At 33.4% G+C, this 20,853-nt stretch overlaps 1 protein-coding gene across 2 annotated transcripts in view; it reads left to right on the forward strand.

Moving 5' to 3' along the window:
• The window catches only part of KCNT2 (potassium sodium-activated channel subfamily T member 2), a 394,167-nt gene that overhangs the window by 128,524 nt on the left and 244,790 nt on the right, over window positions 1–20,853 (forward strand). For both annotated transcript variants that reach the window (XM_030818707.1, XM_030818708.1), the window contains exons 4-8: window positions 2,837–2,885; window positions 5,982–6,041; window positions 16,196–16,270; window positions 17,497–17,580; window positions 20,579–20,673. In XM_030818707.1, coding sequence (XP_030674567.1) covers window positions 2,837–2,885; window positions 5,982–6,041; window positions 16,196–16,270; window positions 17,497–17,580; window positions 20,579–20,673 — 363 coding nt within the window. The remainder of the gene's footprint in view (window positions 1–2,836; window positions 2,886–5,981; window positions 6,042–16,195; window positions 16,271–17,496; window positions 17,581–20,578; window positions 20,674–20,853) is intronic.

The raw sequence follows: 20,853 nt of genomic DNA on the forward strand, positions 1-20,853 counted from the left end.
GAACATGTGGTGTTTGGTTTTCTACTCCCATGTTAGTTTGCTGAGGATGATGCCTTCCACCTTCATCCATGTCCCTGAAAAGGACCTGATCTCATTCCTTTTTATGACTGCATAATATTCCATGATGTATATGTACCACATTTTTTTATCCAGTCTATCATTGATAGGCATTCTGGTTGGTTCCATGACTTTGCCATTGTAAATAGTGCTGCAATAAACATAAGTGTGCATGTGTCTTTAGAGTAGAATGATTTATACTCCTTTGGTTATGTACTCAGTAATGGGATTGCTGGATTAAATGGTATTTCCGGTTCTAGCTCCTTGAGGAGGAATCGCCCTACTGTTTTCGACAATGGTTGAACTAATTTACATTCTCACCAACAGTATAAAAGCGTTCCTAATTCTCCAGCATCTGTTGTTTCTTGACTTTTTAAAAAGGATCTTCTATTCAATAAATGGTGCTGGGAAAACTGGCTAGCCATATGCAGAAAACTGAAACTGGACCCCTTCCTTACACCTTATACAAAAATTAACTCAAGATAGGTTAAAGACTTAAATGTAAAGCCCAAAACCAGAAAAGCCCTAGAAGAAAACCTAGTCAATACCATTCAGGACATAGGCATGAGCAAAGACTTCATGACAAAAACGCCTAAAGCAATTGCAACAAAAGCCAAAATTGACAAACAGGATCTTAGTAAACTAAAGAGCTTGTGCACATCAAAAGAAACCATAATCAGAGTAAATATCAGGCAACCTACAGAATAGGAGGAAATTTTTTCAATCTACCCATCTGACAAAGGTCTAATATCCATAATTTACAAGGAACTAAAACAAATTTACATGAAAAAAACAACCCCATCAAAAACTGGGCAAAGTTTATGGACATACAATTCTCAAAAAAAAAGACATTTATGCAGCCAATGAACATATGAAAAAAAGCTCAACATCACTGATCAATGGAAAAATGCAAATCAAAATCACAATGAGATACCATCTCACGCCAGTCAGAATGGCGATTATGAAAGTCAAGCAGATTTTAATAAGTCTATGTTAATTACAAATTTTCTTTGAAAATACGCACTTCTGTTCAGCAACTTAATTTATATTTTTTTCCAGAGATTGCTATCTACTTGACAATATAGTAACTTTTGTGGCACATAATTTTTCCACTTAACAAAACTGGGCATCAATCCCTCTTCACTCTGACACACTTTGTTGTAGTCTGATTTCTCAAATGTTACTCAGAATATAAAAGTGTTTTAGAAAAGACAGTGATAATGAATCCATAAGTTATAACTTTGCCTTAATTGGCACCATTTATCATTGATCATTGGTTGCCTAGTTTAATATATGCATGTACTTAGCAAGGCATTGGGTTTATAATGGTGAGTAAATTAGATAGTTATTTTATCTTACAGAACTTGTAATTGAGAGGAGACAGCCATTAAAGAAACATATATACAAGTAAATATAAAGTTTCCACGAGATGAGTGGCAGGAAAGGTGTGATGGGTGACACGGCCCAAGGGATTAGTTGACAAAGTTGATCAAGTGGAATCCTCAGAGAGGGTTTCCCTGAAACACAGAGGGTTGAGCTGAGACTTCTAGGATGAGAGGAGAGAATGTAAAAAGGGCTTGTAGAAGGAAGGAGTGAGTCCACTTGAATAAGTCTAAGAGTGCCATGTCAACTGTTTTGATCTTTATTCTAACGAAAGTGCAAAGGCAATACACAATATGGAATAGGGTAATGTGATCTAAAACGCATTTTGAAAGAATCTGTGTATTTGCGACTTGGAAGAAAAATGGTAGAAGGCAAAAGAAGGTGCAGTGTTCCCACTGGTAGGTTTTTGCAAGCATCCAATTGTGAAAAATGGTGGCTTAGAATAAGGTGATTGTGGTAGTAGACACAAAAAGAAGCAGATGAATTCTGCAGATAGTTGGTTGCAGTGACTGAAAAGGTTTGGTGGCTAGTGAATTTAGTATTTACAGATGCAGGAGAAGAAAGTATCTAAAAGGATGCTCAAGTTTTGAGTAGCCAGATAAAATGAGATTTGGCACCATTTACTGAGATGGGAAAAACTACCATTCACCTGCCTCTCTTCAGGAAAATGTAGTTATTTTCATCTTTTCCTGAATAGGGTATATTGCTGTGAGTAACTCCCGTTGGAATCAACTGTGTACTAAATGATGTAGACACCGCTAGGTTATAAATTGTGGAAAATTAGAATTAGAGGGATATTAAGTGTTATGATGTTCTTGCCAGAGCATAAGCCTTTTTATCATCAGAAAATATATTATTTTTAGCGACTAAAGATGATTACTCCTTGTCTTGCCCAATATGTTAACCCCAGTCACACTGTTTTGCATGGTATGTTAAATATTTTATAAAACTTCAAGTCTGAAATATTATTGTGTTGTATACTCTGTTACTGACTTTTTTCTGATTATTTATACTGTTGTATTTATACAGGACATATATATGTCCTGTTACAAGTAAGAAAATCTTAGAGTTTATAGACGACTATTAAATGACTTTGCAGTATAGAATTATCCAGTAAAGGGTTTAAGGTTATTCTGCCCAGCCATGTCATTCTTTAAATAATGTCACGTATTTTATTAACAGTAACAAAAAATGAAATTCAGAAAGTTTTTATTGGAATAGAAATGAATATTAGCAAAAAGAAAACTAAGGCAACAATATTTTTTCAAATGTTAATTTTGATATTTTGTCTTTTTTATGCTAGCATTATTTTAATATTTCCAACTTTAACTGAACTTTAAAAGTGAATAGATTTTTCACATTTTAAAAAACTAACTTATTATTATTCTTTTTATAGGTCTCATATCTTTTGGGTGAACAGAAGTCTACCTTTGTGGGGCTTACAGGTTATGTACAATTTTGTTTTATCCCTATATCGCTGGGTTTATTCACATTTCACACAGAAGTACTATTGGAGAGCTTTTGATGTTCAAAATGAGTTTGTCTTTCTGCTTGATTAATCTTCATGCACATCTTGAACTAACATTTTCATTTTTTTCTTGTTTGTCTGAGCCCTGCATTCTACCACTTGAGGATTTCGTCATGATCAGAATTAGATTTTAAAGAGCTTGTGAGAGTTTGGAGAAAACCAAAGTAAACTACTGCTTTTAGGCTCCACAAGTTTTCCCCAACTACATTAAGTATTCCTGTTATATGATTCCTTTAAAGTTAATCAAAGCCCATAACTGTGTTTGCTTTTTACCTTGTATTCTTAGTGTCCGGAATATGGTAGAATATCAATAAATAATTATTTAATGAATGAACAAAGGAAACAATGACTCATATCACCAATAGTAAGAGCTTAGTTCCTAAGCAATTAATCATGTAAATAAAGCCAAAAGTGTGCCATAGCATAAAAGGAGTCTTTAAGAAAGGCTAAGAAAATATGAAAGAGCACAACATGTCTGATTTATATTGCTGAGGTGTTCCCTAGAGTCTCCGTTACTTGTTTGTTTTGTTTTGTTTTGTTTTCTACTGAATTTCATGCCCAGCAAACTTTTTGTAAGTTTCTATCTCCTCTACTTCTGTTTACTTCCTACAGATCCTTTTTATTTTCTGTTGCTTTTAAAAATTACAAATTAATCGGAAGAATAGAATCACCAACATCAAAAAGAATTGGAGGTTGGAAGACAGTGGAGTCTGGAGGAAAGAGAAAGACTTTAAGACTCACTGCTTAGGAGCAATCTTCAAAATAGTTTATTTATTTATTCATAAAGTTATATACATTTATGGGGTACAAGTGCAATGTTATTACTTAGCTATTTAGAGTAGTGGTAAAGTCCAGTCTTTCACTATATCCATCACTCAAATAATGTATGTTACACTTATCAGGCAATTTCTCATCATCCACCCCCTTCCTACCTTCTCACTCTTCCAAGTCTTCACTATCTTTCATTCTACACTCATTCTACATGCCTTTCAAAGTCACGATGATTGTGAAGTCTGTATATTTGTATGTGATAATGAATTACTTTAAGTGTGTGTGCATTGTGATCATAACCATGAAATCAAGTTTTTACTATGCTTCGGTGTTTTAAGTTTTGTTAAAGTCAAGTTGTTTTTTACATTTCCTTACTCTGACTTTTGTTGCAATATCATATTAATTTATAAATAACTCTGAAAATGTTGAAATGTTCATTAAAATGTAGTATTTTAATCTCTGAGCTATCCTTCAATTATGTGCACATTTAAAATAAATTGTTTTATGAATAGCCATATATTATCTTCAAATATATTTTGATCTATTCAAATTGCTTTTTAAAATAGTGATATTTTAAAATAATAACGATGCTCTTTTTTTTTTTTTTTTTTTTTTTTTTTGAGACGGAGTCTCACTGTGTCACCCAGGCTGGAGTGCAGTGGCGCGATCTCGGCTCACTGCAAGCTCTGCTTCCCGGGATCACGCCATTCTCCTGCCTCAGCCTTTGGAGTAGCTGGGACTACAGGCGCCCGCCACCACACCCGGCTAATTTTTTTGTATTTTTAGTAGAGACGGGGTTTCACTGTGTTAGCCAAGATGGTCTCCATCAACTGACCTTGTGATCCGCCCACCTCGGCCTCTAAAAGTGCTGGGATTACAGACGTGAGCCACGGCGCCTGGCCATGGTTCATTTTTAAATAGCACTTTGAGTAACGTATTAAAAATGCTCTGGAGATCATCTAATGCTATGTACTTCTACAAAAAAAGCATGAGTAATCATGATTTAGAGGATTTATGGAGAAAACGAAAGAGATTTGCATTTTCTATCATAATAATGCCTGGCTACTGTACATACTTCTGAACATATTTTACTTACACTGCTATGCATTTTATCTGTTTTCTTATTGTGCTCGTGTTTTAATATTCTTTTAAATTAAAAGATTTTTATCCCAACAGAAGAAAAAATGTAATCTCCAGGTTATCTGCCGTTCTCATTCAAAGAGTCTTAAACGTCAAAAATCTACAAACATATGTATTTACCTGAGTCAGTTTTTGTTTATATTTGCTCATTTGATTCTATTTATCTATCCTAAGGTTGTAGAGCATTTAACACAGAATAATTGTATTATTGTTTTCTAGTTACTTTTTGTGGCACAGTAATATATTTTTGGTAGTTAACAGTAGAGATGGTGTATACAATAGAGAATATAGAAAAAGATAGAAGCATACATAGGAAGATAGGACTAACAATTCTATCTGCACAAGGGGAATTGGTTATGAAATTCATTCAAATAAAATCTGAAAGTATTTTGAAGTGGTGGTATGGTCTATTTTATTTAGTATTCAAAGATGTACCCTTTTTATTTTGTTTGACATGGGTGATAAGACTGAATATACTATTAAACTTGAAGCATGTGTTATTTCATTTTCTGTATTTTCTGAAGAGAAATACTGATTTTGGTACAGGTGCGTGCTTCCCGGGATAGAGTGGCTATCTGTGGTGGACAGTTATGTGTGATTTTATGTATTAGAAAAACACACACATAGCTGGGTACGGTGGCTCGCACCTGTAATCTCAGCACTTAGGAATGCTGAGTTGTGTGGATTGCTTGAGCCCAGGGCTTGAGACCAGCCTGCACAACATTGCAAGACCCCATTTCTATTAAAAAAAAATTTTTTTAAATGAAACACACACATTAAAGAACCTGTTCTTTATATATCATGTAAACTTCAGCCAGTCTGACTATTTTAATAGCACATTTACTTTTTGAATAATAACTAAAAATGGTTTACTAAGGAGTATTAGAATGTATGAAAACTAAGTTGTAGTACAGGAGACAGCAAACTCTGGCCAGCAGCCTGTCATCTGTGTATAGAAGTTAAAGTGCCACCTAGTAAGTCCTATTATACACCCATATATGTATACATGCACATATATTTAACTAAAGTTAGTAGTATAGCCAAGAATATATATAATTTAATTGTATTGCATTTTCTCATTAAGTTACAATTTATCTTTCAGGTTTCAGTGGCATTGATAAGTCTGTTTGAAACAATATTACTTGGTTATCTTAGTTATAAGGTAAGTTATTTTAATTGGCAATTTCCCGCTGATAGAACACATCGGTAGTATTTACTCAGTATTCCTCTATTTATAGTTTGCACTGGAGGGTAAGGCTGACTCTTCTTGAGCCACTTTGTTTTGAGCCTCTCCAGTGGCTGATAAAAAGCTTTATGAATACGGTAATGTTTTCCTTGATGACTTCGCTAGTTCCTATGGGTTTACTTACCGATTATATGCATGCATGTAGTGAGGCAAGCAAATGGAACGGTTCAGCTTTGTTGTATTCAACATTTTTTTTCTGATTTCTACACATAATATTGAGAAATCAAAAACATGTCTGCTAGGAATTATTTTAATAAATTATCTTATTTTTTGATAAAGCTTTGTTTGGCTAACATGATTTAACAAATATTTATTGAGCTCCTATTTAATGGAGAGCTCTATACTTCACATGATTCTTTTCTCAATGAGTTCACAATCAAGAAAGGGGAGGTTACAGCAGAACATCATACAGATAATAATAATACAAGCAGCATATAAAGGATACTTCCAGTGAGGTCAAAGAAAGTACTGTGGGGTTTTATAGAGAGAGCTCATATCATAGAATGAAAAGGAAACACTAGTACTTGAACCTTAGTGATTTCAATAAGGCAAGATGAAAAGACAGCACAATAGAGATTGATAAAATTAGCAAAGGCATAAAGGAAGGACTTTGCATGCAAAATTGGAGGAATAATAAATATATTTGTTTAGAACATGGGGGCATTGTATAGCAGCATATATTTTTAAGTTGATGGATGATGACTAACACAAGATTCTGTAATTGAAATTCAGTTTTAGGAATATTAGTTCAGAATCTCTATGCAGTTCAGGTCAAATAGACATTATGGTGAAGTTCATGTGCTCAGTTAAGATATGTTGCAGTATGAAAGGAAACTGACAGTAAGATTTTGGCTGGATGAAAAGATTTGCCAGCTTTAATGAAAGATTAATTACGAAGGTAGAAGCTAAAGAAATCATCAACTGATGGGTTGAGACAGGAGAAGAGAAGGAAATTCATAGCATTCTAATAGCTTCTGAGTTTGAAGGACTGGAAATACCACAGTAAAACTAAGAAACAATTGTATCAAGAAAAATGTCAGATTGGGATCCATATAGATTAAATAATGGAATTAGTTTTGGAGGTGATGAATTTCAGGTACTGGTGAACACACGGATAAATAAGTTATGCAATTGAGAATGAGAATCTGGAACTTTTGAGAGAGAGATTTATTAAGACTTGACAGTCATTTTCACTATTAAGACTTGTTAGTAAAGGAAGCCATGAGAATCTATCATGCATTGGTTAATCACCAGGGTGGAAACTAAGGCTTATGTTGATATGGAGATGCTTAAATTCAGGGTTTTGGAGGAATAATAGAACAATCAGGGAAGACAGAGAAGTTAGAAAAGTTAGAAAGTCATTGGAATGATTGTCATAATCATTACTAATTTTTGTTAATAGCCTTTTCATCTACTCTATCAAGTGTACTAAAGGTTATGTTTTTGGGGAACTCATATCTAGCACATCAATTTCTTTTTCACTTTTTTTTTTGGCGGGGGGAAGGGTCTCACACTGTCACCCAGGCTGGAGAGCAGTAGCACGATTATGGCTCACTGCAGCTTCGACTCCGCCTGGGTTCAAGCAATTCTCCCTACTCCTACTCTCTTGACTAGCTGAGACTATTGGTGCACACTGCCACCTGGCTAATTTTTTTGTGTGTCTTTGTAGAGACAGGATTTTGCCATGTTGTCCAGGCTAGTCCCAACCTCCCTGGGTCACCAATCTCAGCCTCCCAAAGGGCTGGGGTTACAGGCATGAGCCACTGCATCAGTCCCTCTCTCACTTTTTAAAACATAAGAGTTTTGAAGATAACATTCTTCAGACTATTATTTAGTTCTAAATTTAGAGCAAGAAGTTTTTACAAGCTCACCCTTTTTTCGGGCTCACTTTTTTTTTCTTTTTAATTCTCATTATTGCCATCTTAAAAAAAACCACTAATTTCTAAGAATGTCAGATTGATGAATAAGAAAGTATGGAAACAAAAGAATGACAGCTTTAAAAAATATAGGTGGATTAAAATTTATGAGAAGACAGAGGATGTTAGAAATGTCTGAGGAACAAAAAGTATTATATAAAAGCACATGTGCTATGTCAAGTATAAGAAGGCTATTGAGTTTACAAATTAGGAGATCATTTGCTATTTGCCTACAATAGGTCAGTTATAATGGAATACAATTGAGTGTCAAAATTGTTAAATGGAGAATGTTGTTTGACTGGGGCAGGTGCTTACTCAAAGCAGTAGGATGAAGCAAGGATGACTGCTTCATGATAAAAAAAATCTTCATTGTTTAAAAAAGAGAGAAAGTACAAGGCAGGAGTGAAATATTATAGGAAAGTTTATAATAAGTAAGAAGTAAGTAAACTGGAATAGAAACCTGAGGTTTAATGATTACTTTCGGAAAGTCTCCATTGTCTTTTGGGAGTGCAGAAGGTGGAAAGTGGTGGATCAATAAGTAAATTAGAGCTAGAGAAGAGAAATGAAAGAGCTTTCATATAGGAGCCACATATCCCTAAATTACCTAGAAAGTACTAAATCAAATAATAAGCAATATAGATGAAGATAATGCAGAAGGGTCTTCTAAGGGTTTATTAGTATATCTCCTTGTCAAAATAGGTGCACTATAAATATGACCTGATTGACAAATCTGGATATTGGGTAACTAGAAAAATAAAACAAAATAAAAAATCAAATAAAGTAATATCCCAGATCTTATCTTTAATGTTCATTAATATATATGCATACATATATATGATAAATGCTGAATGTAATATATAAATAATGGTATGCTTAAAATTTAGGCATGTGTGTTTTGGGGTAAATTAATCCTATCCCTTCCACTGGTACAGGAGTATATACAAAACTGTAACATGGCCAAAATATTAATCTGCATTTGAAGATGTATTTGCTCCAACTTCTTGCTAAAATGTAATATGAAATTAAGATTGGTGTTTTGCTAATAGAACTCTTAGCACTAATTTTAAAAGCCATTTAAAAACACATATCGATTCAAGATAATTTTTCCGTGCAATCATATGATGATATTTATAATCAATTATTGCTTATAATTTATAAAATTAGAGCAGAAAATTGTAAGACCTAGCATGCAGAGCTAGATGATATATAATATTTCCATTTCAACCCTCATAAACATTAATGGCTTCGATGGAGGAAATGTAGACAGCAGTTAAGTCCAGTATGTTATAAAGAAAACAGATAGGATAAATAGGAGTTATGTGACAGTAGAAGGATAGGTTGCTGTTAATTATCTTCTTTTTCCTCTCATCAGTATAGTCCAATCTGTGAATCTCTTTGGTCCCTTCAACAGAGTGTTTGATAATTTTTTTAGAATGGGTGAATCAAGTAATTGGTAGTCACTTATGGTCTCTAAATAAGGCATGTTTTGGAAGCAGAATTTAAAACATACTCCTTCCTTCAGGTTAGATTTTTTTTTTTTTTGAAACAGGGTTCTCACTCTGTTGCTCAGGCTGGAGTGCAGTGGCGTGATTGCCTTTACCTCCTAGGAGGTATAGATCCGCTCGCCTCACCCTCCTGAGTGGCTTGGGACTGCAGGTGTGCACCACCACACCTGGCTAATATTTGTATTTTTTTTTTTTAAGAGATAGGGTTTTGCTATGTTGCTTAGGCTGGTTTGGAACTCCTTGGTTCAAGTGATCTGCCTGCTTCCTCAGCCTCTCAAAGTGCTGGGATTATAGGCATGAGCCACCATGCCTGGCTAAGTTAGATTTTTTTAAAGAAAAGTAATATACAGACACACAGAAATGGATATTGTATTGCACCAGCAATTGTTTCCACTGCTGATATTATTCTTTGATACTTATAATTCTGAAATAGTAATATTAATAGCAAATCCATATATAACTTTCTTGTATTTGTTTATATATGTATATTTATAGAGAGATATTATATATGCTTATACGTGTATACCTTAAATATTTGAAAATACATTTAATACAGCATTATGCAAGCACTTTATAATTCTTGAAATTAGACATTCTAAAATAAGCATAACTAAATCATTAGCAACTAAAATAGTTTAAACTTTCATTGAGACTGTAGGTTTTGAAAACCAGACTAAGTTAAAGCAAAATTAGCTAGAACTATTAAAGTACATGTTGAATTTAGCAGATAATGAATTAGCATCCATGACATGAACTTATTTCATCTTCTGTCATACAGAAGTGCAGGTCTACGCTTAAATCATCATTCCATTCATGTTTATAGCTAGTTGGCAAAACAAACATGGTAATCACCCAACACTTAAGTTCTTATTCTTTTGTCGTCATAAATGCCCTCTAATTCTTTATCAACTGCTTTCAAAATAAAGTTCTATTTATGCACACACATTCATTAAATCAAAAGGAAACAAAAACAAACTCTGGCACAATTTCCAAACCTCCACACACAAAAATTCATCATACCTAGAACCCCATTGTTAAATCTGCAATTCTTTTTTTCCATAATCACATTACAAAAAGCAACAATTTTGAAAGTTTAACACCACACTGGTTTATTTCTGGAAAAGAACAAAGAATTTAGTCCAGGACTCCTGAATACCAGATACTGTTGATTCTGCTTATCTTGTCCTGAAAATGGTAAATCTAAATATTGTTGGGTTTATATGTAGAAATACAAAGACTGCCATAGCGTTACAACACTATTTTAAATTCATCCAAAGAAGACAAATTACCAAACCTTTTATTAAATATTTTAAAATACAGGTATTCTTAACATTTAAGAATAAAAAGTATTTACAAAATGTTCCTTGGCCAAATCTGGGCTTGCAACAAATAAACTGCTATAACTAATATAATTTTTAAAGTGCTCTTTAGGGTTGCACAGATAGTAGTTCCAAGGTTCCATGTTTCTTTATGATAAAAATAAAAGTGCAATGCATTTTAGAAAATCGCATATTTTCCTGCATTATAATTGGTTAAAAATGATGTGTCTGTGCTAAATGTAGACTAATTTGATTGAGATTTCCTTATATTTTATTGAATTCTGTCAGTAATAAGAGGAAAATAGAGAGGACTGGCCACAGATACAGCTACTACTTAGAAACTAAAGAAGTTACTTTTTGGAAGAAGAATAATGCTTCTAATCTCTTTCATGAAAATAAGATTAAATGAAAAATGTATTTAATATAATTTTGAAAGGCATTGTGCTTGCCTTTCAATTTTATTTCTTAGTTTTCTTACATAGTGACATTGTATGAAAGCATGCTTTTTTTCACCATACTAGCATTATCCTTAGGTTTTTGTGATTTAGGCTTATTGGGGCTCCTTTTTGGCCAATGAAACTTGTGGATCCTTTCTATATTTATGTTCCATTAGCTATTTTTAAGAAAGATAATTTATGGATGTATCTCATAGTGCAGAAGACAACCTGAAATCTTAGAATTAAACTCAACGCATATAACTGAAAAGAGATGCATTTATTTTTAGCAATAAATACATTGCCCCACTGTACAATTTTAGACCATGAAAATTAGGCCTCTGTGGGAAGTTCATTCATGTGTCACAAAACTCACACAAACACACATGTGTCACAAAACTCACACAAACACACACATATATGCATACATGTGGTGTGAATCAACAACTCATGGTTGACGTAATGTACCAACAGTTTTTATTTAGGAGATTCAGATGGTCAAGCACTGCACTAGGAGCAGAGCATGCAATCCTGAAATACACTGATCCTGATCTTGACCTCACAGAGTTTAAAGTTTTGTAATGTATTAAGTATATAAATACAAACTGAAGAAAAATAATGTGAAAGAAATTGATGGAGGATCAAGAAACCTAATGTGGGGGTCAGATCCTGCCTAGAGGGTACGTGATGAAGGGGCAAGGAAAGTCTCTAAAAACCCAGATTGCGGTTGAGAGCTGAAAGGCAGATATGAGTTAACTTGGCAAAGTGAAGTTGTAAAGAAAGGTAAAGCTTTTCCAAGCCTCTTGAAGAGTTATATGCAAAAGTATACTTAAGGCATGTTCTAAGCAGTGAATATACTTTATATATTCCGTCGATGGAAGGAATGATCTTTAAAATAAGGTTAGAGAAGTCAACAAGAGACAAATGAAATAGTGCCTTGTATGATATAATCACATTTTTGTCTTTGTTGTGTAAGTATCTGAATAGCTCTGAAGAGTAGGCCTGGTCTGGCGTGAAGGTGCAGGGGATTGGTAATAGTGCAGTAGGTGAATTGGAATGGGGCAAGAATGATGGGATGGTGGCTAATTAGGCTTAACAAGTCAAAAAGTGAGAAATGAGCTGAAATAAAAACTAGAAAATCTCAAGATCTATTTACAAATTAGTAGGTCTTATTGATAAATTATAGTATAATTATAAGTATAGTATAATGTGAAAGAAAAATGTAAAAAGTTTCTCTAAGATTTTTGGTTTGTGTTACTGGGAGATAAGTCAGGAAACAAATCATAAATTTTGCTTTAGACATACCATATATAAAGTGCTTTTGAGGCATTGATGTGAAGCAGTGGTTTACGCAGTTGATCCGAGTCAGAATCTCAAGAGATAAAATATTGATTCGAGCTATTGATACAATATTGGAAGTCATTAGCTTATTAGTGATTATAAGTTGAAGCTGAAACATGGATGAAATTACTTAACATGGGTATATATACAAGAACTCTTGAATACGTTCCTCCAGAAAATTTCAATTGGCTCTGCAGTTACAAGTTTAATCATTTCTACATGATTACTTTAAGTATAAAGGTTTTAAACAATATCATTCTTTCAAATGAGATCATTTGGATCCAATGGAAAGAAATGTAAATATTTAAGCTCCAAAAATAAAATAACTATATCAAAGAAGGGGAAGAGTATGTATGAAATAGCTGGGAGTATCATTTACTCATTCATGATATTAATTGAGCCCCAATAAGCATTTTAAAAAATTAGTTCACTGAAATGTTACAAATGCTTGCCAAGGAGATTAGTATTGAAGGTGTGGAGGTGTAATATTCCAGCCAGAGGGACAGATGTGGCAAAGGTCTACAAGCATAAAGTAGCCTAGCTTGTTCAGAAATGGATATAAAATTCAGTGTGGATGAATCTTTGGTTGAGTTCAGGATAGGAATAGAAATATCAAAATTACAAGCCAAGCTAGTAGCCAGAGTTCAAATTGTGAAATTTCATATAATACAGTGATGAGTTTGGATTTTATTATGTTGGCAATGGGAATTTGGCATTTTAGAAAGATTCTTCTGGCTTTAATGTGGAAGAAAAATTGGAAACAAATCCAACCTAGACAGATAATTAAATAAAAATCATAAAAGGCTAATGTGTTATAAATGGAAATGAAGAGAAGAGAGACATGAGAGATAAAAGATTTTTGTTTATGTGAACTGAATTATACAATGTGCCACAGTTCACACAAATTTTGCTGGGCATTAACAGAAATAGCCTTCCATATCACTAGTAGCAACTGGTCCCATAACCCTCCTTTCTTGCTACTCAGAGCAATCTCTTCTTGTGGACAATCATTGATACCAAAGAAAAATGTAAAATGAAAAGTGAAAATACAATAATGGAAGAGAAAGGCAAAGGATAACATTCTGGAAATGATGCCATGTAAAAACTGATGAAAGAAATGATATTATTCACCTGCACAATTAAAAAAAAAACATGACATAACTATGACTAGTTGTAACTCTTGTTAAATAGTCCTGATTCAGTGGTAGTAGGAAAAGACCAGTTTTTCTACACTTCGTCAAAACCATGCATCCTCTGTCTGATCCATGCTAATCAGATGACATCTCAGAGAGGTTCTATAGCTTTTCTGGTCTTTTCATTCATACGGCAAATCGCAGTTTAGTATTTACATGTACCCTAAAACTTAAAGTATTATAATAATAATAATAATAATAATAATAATAAAAGAATTTTTTAAACTTAAAAAAAAAGAAATTAGGGGCAGGGCGCGGTGGCTCACGCCTGTAATCCCAGCACTTTGGGAGGCCGAGACGGGCGGATCATGAGGTCAGGAGATCGAGACCATTCTGGCTAACAGAGTGAAACCCCGTCTCTAATAAAAATACAGAAAAAAAATTAAAAAAAAAGACTAGCCAGGCGTGGTGGTGGGCACCTGTAGTCCCAGCTACTTGGGAGGCTGAGGCAGGAGAATGGCGTGAACCTGGGAGGCAGAGCTTGCAGTGGGCCGAGATCGCTCCACTGCACTCCAGCCTGGGTGACAGAGCAAGACTCCATCTCAAAAAGAAAGAAAGAAAGAAAGAAATTAGGATCGATATATGCAAACATTTAAAATTCTCCTCTAAGATGGCTTCTCCCTGTCCTCAACTCAGACCTACATGGCACAGGGAATTATCATGGGAGGCCTGTCTGCTGTTTCTGCTTCCTCTCTTATCTGATGCCCTTTAAGGCTGAGGAAAAACAGGGAATGAAGTGCAGTCAGTTTCTGGGTTGAAGTTGCCTGACTGGCACAGTTATTGTCTGGTGTTTGGTTGTTCCTCATGGCAGACACAAGCTCTGGCCCTTTCTCCCATGTAAAGCTTTTGTGGCCTATCTGGAGCCTTTGCATTTCCTGGAGGCCTCAGTGTGTCAGGCTAGCCACTAGGGCTCTGACACAGACCTTGGGCTTCTCAGGCCCACCATCTGTTGAAGTCCCATTTCACTTTCAGCTACACAGTCTTATTGAGTGTAAACCATTTTTAAATAACTATAGGTTCCATTCTTTAGGGTTTATATCTGGTTCCCAGAAAATAGGCACTTTTGCCTTAAAATTGGAGGGATTGTGTCCTACTCTTATCCAGTCATCTTTTTCTTTGATCTCTTCATTTTAAAAAGTTTTGGGCAGTAGCCAAATACAGTCTCCATGTTGGAGCCAAGTTAAGTGGTTTGGTTCCCTAGAGCCCTTTTCACTTAACTTGAGGTGATGAGATGCACCACAGCACCTGTAACATCTCTCTAAGGAGGCATTCTCATTGCTTCCCTTTCTTCTAACTTCTCACTCCTTTACTGTTTTTATGTAGCCTGGATGAGGGTGATAAACTATGCTCACAAAACCTATTACTTAATTTCTTAGTATATAGAGTCAATACCTGCTCTACAACTTTACTTTGGGATGTGCAAGTATATTCCATCAATGTAGTTTTTAAGCCTTTGGAGCCTGAAGGAAAATTAAGAAAGAGTCCCAGTTTTATAGTCAGTGTTATAATGGATAATTGGAGATTACAGGGATAGCAGATTTCAAATTGCCTTTCTAATACATAGATCTCTTCATAGAAGAATAAACTGCTTTAGGAAAGTCTGTGCTCATTATCGTCAGACACCAATCAAGAAAGTTTCAGTGGTGACCTCTTAATGTTAGGGTCAGCTTCATGGACATGTATTCTGTGCATAATAGCAGGGTCAGCACAGGGTTCCACAACCAGAAGGTCCTGGTGATTAGTTGAATGTTCTAATGTTACCTTCTTGAAATTGTTAATTTCTTATTAGGAGGCCTCATATTTTTCATTTTGCACTGGGTCCTGCAAATTATATACTCAGTCCTGTTTAATATGTTTGTATTATGAGGTTAGGGAGATTAGAGTCTAAATGATTGAAAAAGTCCTTCCTTTAAATTGTATTAAAGTGAAAACAATTTTAATACCAATGATTGTTAACAAGGGTATGTTTCACAAACTAATATACTTGATGGTTAGTGAATATCATTATTATAGTAAGTAAAACTTCAAATTGTCACTTTTTAATTGACGGTAGGTTTTGTTAATGTTTTATTTTTACTAGTAACTTTTCTTCCATGACATATTACTTGATAAAAAATGTTATGTGCAATATTCGTGGTTTCTACAAACATTTGTTTTACTTCTTAAACTTACAAAATTGAGAGAGCACAATTACACTAAGAAAAATAATCTCTAAAAGTCATTGCTACATCTCTATATAATATTCAGTATTCTGTTAATGGAAGCATCCTTATTGCTAGAGAAATTCTAAGTGCTGTCTTTTTGCCCCCTTAATAGGATGCAGTATAATTGACTTTCGTTTTTATTCATTCTTTCTTGGAAGGGAAACATCTGGGAACAGATTTTGCGAATACCCTTCATCTTGGAAATAATTAATGCGGTTCCCTTCATTATCTCAGTAAGTCCTAAAAGAACCTTAAAAAACACTTTTGTAATTAGACTTAAGTAAAATCTTTAAACCTAGATACTGTTAAATATGATAGCTAAGATAAATGGATTTAGACTTTGGTTAGAATCATGATACTAAGGAACAAGATAAAATTGGTTGGATCGTGTTGTGTAACTAAATGGAAACTAATGATTTAGCACAATAGCAAAGTAAAATATTTTAAAGAGATATATGCTCTGGGGATGCCATTTGACAAATGTCATTGTTGTTTAAAATTACTAGAAATTACTTATCCACTTATTGTTTATATTGTGGATTTTTTAAAAAAATAAGCCAATTGGAAACATATTTACAAAATTTTCTCATATGTTGAAAATATTTATCTGTGGTTTAACCACAAGATTTATTAAGTCTAGTTCTGTTTTTAGTAAGGAGATTGCCAAAAGGTCAGACACCTAACATTTTGCTTCTTTTCAAACTGCTCTGTGTTATCAGTTCCATGATGATCCTTTTCAACTACAGTCCCATAAATATGTCACTCAACACTTTCCTTTTGCAAAACTATATTTTAATCACAATTTAATAAAGTTATAATAATGTCTGTTGGGATTATCCTTTGTAACGCTTTATTTGAGTTTTATTTGGAGGATTTTGAAAATAAGTAGATATTACCTGGAGCTGTTGCTCTCTTCTGATAATTATTTTAATTTGAGTGATTTATCTAGAGAAGCAACTGGAACTAGATTAAATGACAGGTTAACTAAATATAATTCTGATTGAACATAGCTCCCCAATGTCACTTAAAGTGGTTTAACATATTTTTATAACATTACAAGAGAGTAATTTTATAAGGAGGGTAAGAGGCAGTATTATAAAAAGAGAGTGCCTTTCCTCTTTGTTCCTACTTAATACCTCAAGTTACAGAGAAAAGAAAGCCAGTGTCTATTACAAACCATCACAATAAAAGATTTAATGATAGAATTAGCATAGATATCTGCCATCTGGTGAAAGCTTATCATTTTCTTTTTGCTTCTGCAATAATTTCCCTAAGAAAGATTTAGACAATGAATGAAAGAACATATCAATTCCTTGCATTTTATTAATAGTGAGTTTACATTATTTGTCATATTTAAATTATTACACTGTCTTTAACAACTTTTTTTCTATTTCTTTTTAGTATACTGGGTATGATTTATTGCTTTGAGATAAAAGTCTAGTTTTGGTTTGTTTTCCAGATATTCTGGCCTTCCTTAAGGAATCTATTTGTCCCAGTCTTTCTGAACTGTTGGCTTGCCAAACATGCCTTGGAAAATATGATTGTAAGTATAGAAGTGAAGTGCAAATATGAAAAGATTTTTAAACCATTTCTTATTTTCAATGTTTAGATTAAACAGAGAGAGAGAATTTGGGATCTAGTCTTGAACTTTCTCATTTGCATTCTCCCATAATGTATAACTCATACTATTGGAATTAATTAAGCTGTAATTAAATTTCCAAGTGTTTCATTTTTAAACATCTTTTAAATTAATTTAGGGTCATAGTAAATTGTTTCATTTAAATGTTTTTTTTAATGAGTCATTTTGGTAAAATACTGTTAAATAAAGTGATACATAGTGTAAATTTGAAAGTTAACAGACCTTAAATGAACAGTCTGCTCTATCTTAATCAGAATGAAAACTTGTTAAATGTCCATATTGCCAAGTTGCTACCTTTGTAGGGTCCTATGACTGGTAAACAAAAATGGTTTAGAATTTCTCAATGTCACTAAAAACCTTATTGGTGTTTGGACTGGTTCAACCACTTAGCCAATCTTCAGAGTACAAATATCCTTCCCTCCCAAGGCAGTTTGTTGATGTATAATGGGACTCCTGGCTTTTGAGGGCTCAGGTAAGTGCTTTAGTCAAACTGCTCTTAATTGTAGATAGTCTCATATTCAGTGAACATCTGTGGGGTTTCCTAAGATTCTATTTGGGAGCCAGAAGCCCCTCATTTGGAGTCATCCTTCTGGATTTGCTTGAGCGGGGTTGTGAGTGGGACATTAGGAGACAAGGAAGCAAGAGGCAGAATAAAAGATGGAGAACTCAGAGCTGTGCCACAGTTGCATTTTGCCCAAGGCTAACCCTGCTTGGTGGCATGGTTTATAACTATGACCAAAACATTTTTACCACAGGCTTTAGTACTTCAAAGCTAGCTGTAATGCATTGCCATTGAGTCATTCATACCACAAATGTTAATACATGTTCACTATATACTGAACAATGTGATGGGCAAATGATCTAACTTCTCTGCTATTATCTTCATCTGCAAAGAAAAGCACCTACAAGTTTGCTGTGATAATCAAATGAAATTATATATACATACATATATACAAAACGTACACACATACATATGCATAATATGTGTGTATAGTATTTTATCTGGCACAACAAAGTAAGGGCTCAATATTATTAATTTTACTGCATTGAAAATTATACTTGTTTGGAGGCAAACTTATTTTCCATTTAAATGGATTTTAAACTGACATTATGACTAAAGTTTTGGCCAAAAGGAGTATTTGGATAACATTTTAGTATTCACAACTAAATGAATGTTTCTAAACATTTATATCAAGTAACCACTGGAGTCCTATGAAAATATATGGCCAAAGGGTGGGAGAGTGTGGCCTGTGAAATGATTTGCAGAAACATTGGGCTGTCTTAATTGCCCCGATGAAATACTGTTTGACTAAATATAGATTGCCTAAATTGCTAATGAATAAAAATACACCAGAAAAAAAAACTTATTCGTCAATTTCTGTGTTATTAGTTGTTGGAAAAAAATAACTCAAACAAGACAGGATACATTAGACAAATATTGACAGTAAAAAGCCTGTTTTGCAATATTAATTTAAGATTCATTTTCCATTTTATTTCCACATCTCTTTTCGCCAGATGCTAAACTTGTATTTGCTTTTCTGTTCATTAACAACTCTGCCATTAGAAGCTAAAGGGTGAGAGATGAAATCCAAATCAATCAACTTCGTTATTTGTCTTCATAACAGTTCCGGTTAAATGAGTGGTAGACAAAATGAGTGGTAAACAAATAATGGCTCATTTAGATATTTTTATTGGTGAAGTTAGTTATCTCATGCTATACTGATGTAAGACTAAAAGTTTATTATTTAAAATTGAGATAAAAATGATACAAATTACAAAAATCCGTCAATCTACCACATAGACTAAACACTAGTAATAATTTATATCCTTCTAATATTTTGTATGCAAAAATATGCACACATATCATACATGGAATAAGACTGTATGTTTGAATGTATAATTGGAATTTTTTGTCATATACTGGTATGTAGTGGACTAGTTCTTATGTTATTAAAAATTATTTTTCAAATCAGTTTGAATGGAGTTGGCTAAATTTATGTAGATATCAATTTATGTAACAATTTTTTGTATTGCATATTTAAGTTATTTTAACATTTATGAACATTCATTATTTCATTTACTAAGTATTTTAATTTTATAATAAAGATTAACATAAATATTGGTGCCCATTTCATACGACTTTCATGTGGTTAAGTTTTTGAAATTATATTTTTGAGTAAATACGTAATGATTTAATGCTTGAAATAGGATGTATTTCTGAGTTATGACTTATATTACCAAATTGCCTTCTAGAAATTTATAACATTCTACCTGAGGGGTGGTGTATGTGAGTGTTCACTTTTGCACCTTAAACAACACTAAAAATTATTTTTTACTGTTTGCTATTGGAAAGATAAAAAAGTATAGTATATCTTGAATTGACACTTATCATAATGCTAAAGAAATTAAACTTAGAAAAAAATTGTTTATTGGGTATTTTATTTTTTTTTCTTTTCAAGATAAACTGTCTGGGCTAATTGATGTTAATTTTCCTGATAATGAGCTTTGTTTGTAGTTTCACTCATCTATTCCCTCTTCCTTAATTAAACATACTATTTTCTGATCTTTTGAAATTAGGATTTCCCATAAGAGATCACGCTTAACATGTAGGGGTTTGGGGGAGTAAGTGCAACACCTGTTCAGATGTCTGTAATGCAAGTAAACTGAAATTTAGTGCTTTCGTCATCTTCCTATACCAATATCTTTATACTATGCAAGCTTTAGTAAGTTGCACTTAGATCTAGGCAAAAATGGAAATATGCTTATATTTCCATTTGAAATACATGTATTGTATGTATATGTACAGGAGAGTTGACATGAAATGTATATTAATAAATGTAATGAAACTCATGCATATTTAGTATTTATCAAAATTTACAAATTTTTTTCTGTATTATTTTAGAATGATCTACACAGAGCCATTCAGCGGACACAGTCTGCAATGTTTAATCAAGTTTTGATTTTAATATCTACATTACTATGCCTTATCTTCACCTGGTAAGATTGTACATATCAGAATTTGTGTTATGTTTCATTTAATTATAATTTCTAAAGGAAACCATATTATAAACAACTTTCATTAATAGCTTTCAATAAATAAATAAATAGTCACCAAAAAATGTAACAGATCGCCTACAGAAGAAAAAGTAACACTCTTTCTTCAGTCTTACAAAACAA

The sequence above is a fragment of the Nomascus leucogenys genome, chromosome 9 (genome assembly GCF_006542625.1).
Source record: "Nomascus leucogenys isolate Asia chromosome 9, Asia_NLE_v1, whole genome shotgun sequence".
NCBI classification, from domain to species: Eukaryota; Metazoa; Chordata; class Mammalia; order Primates; family Hylobatidae; genus Nomascus; species Nomascus leucogenys.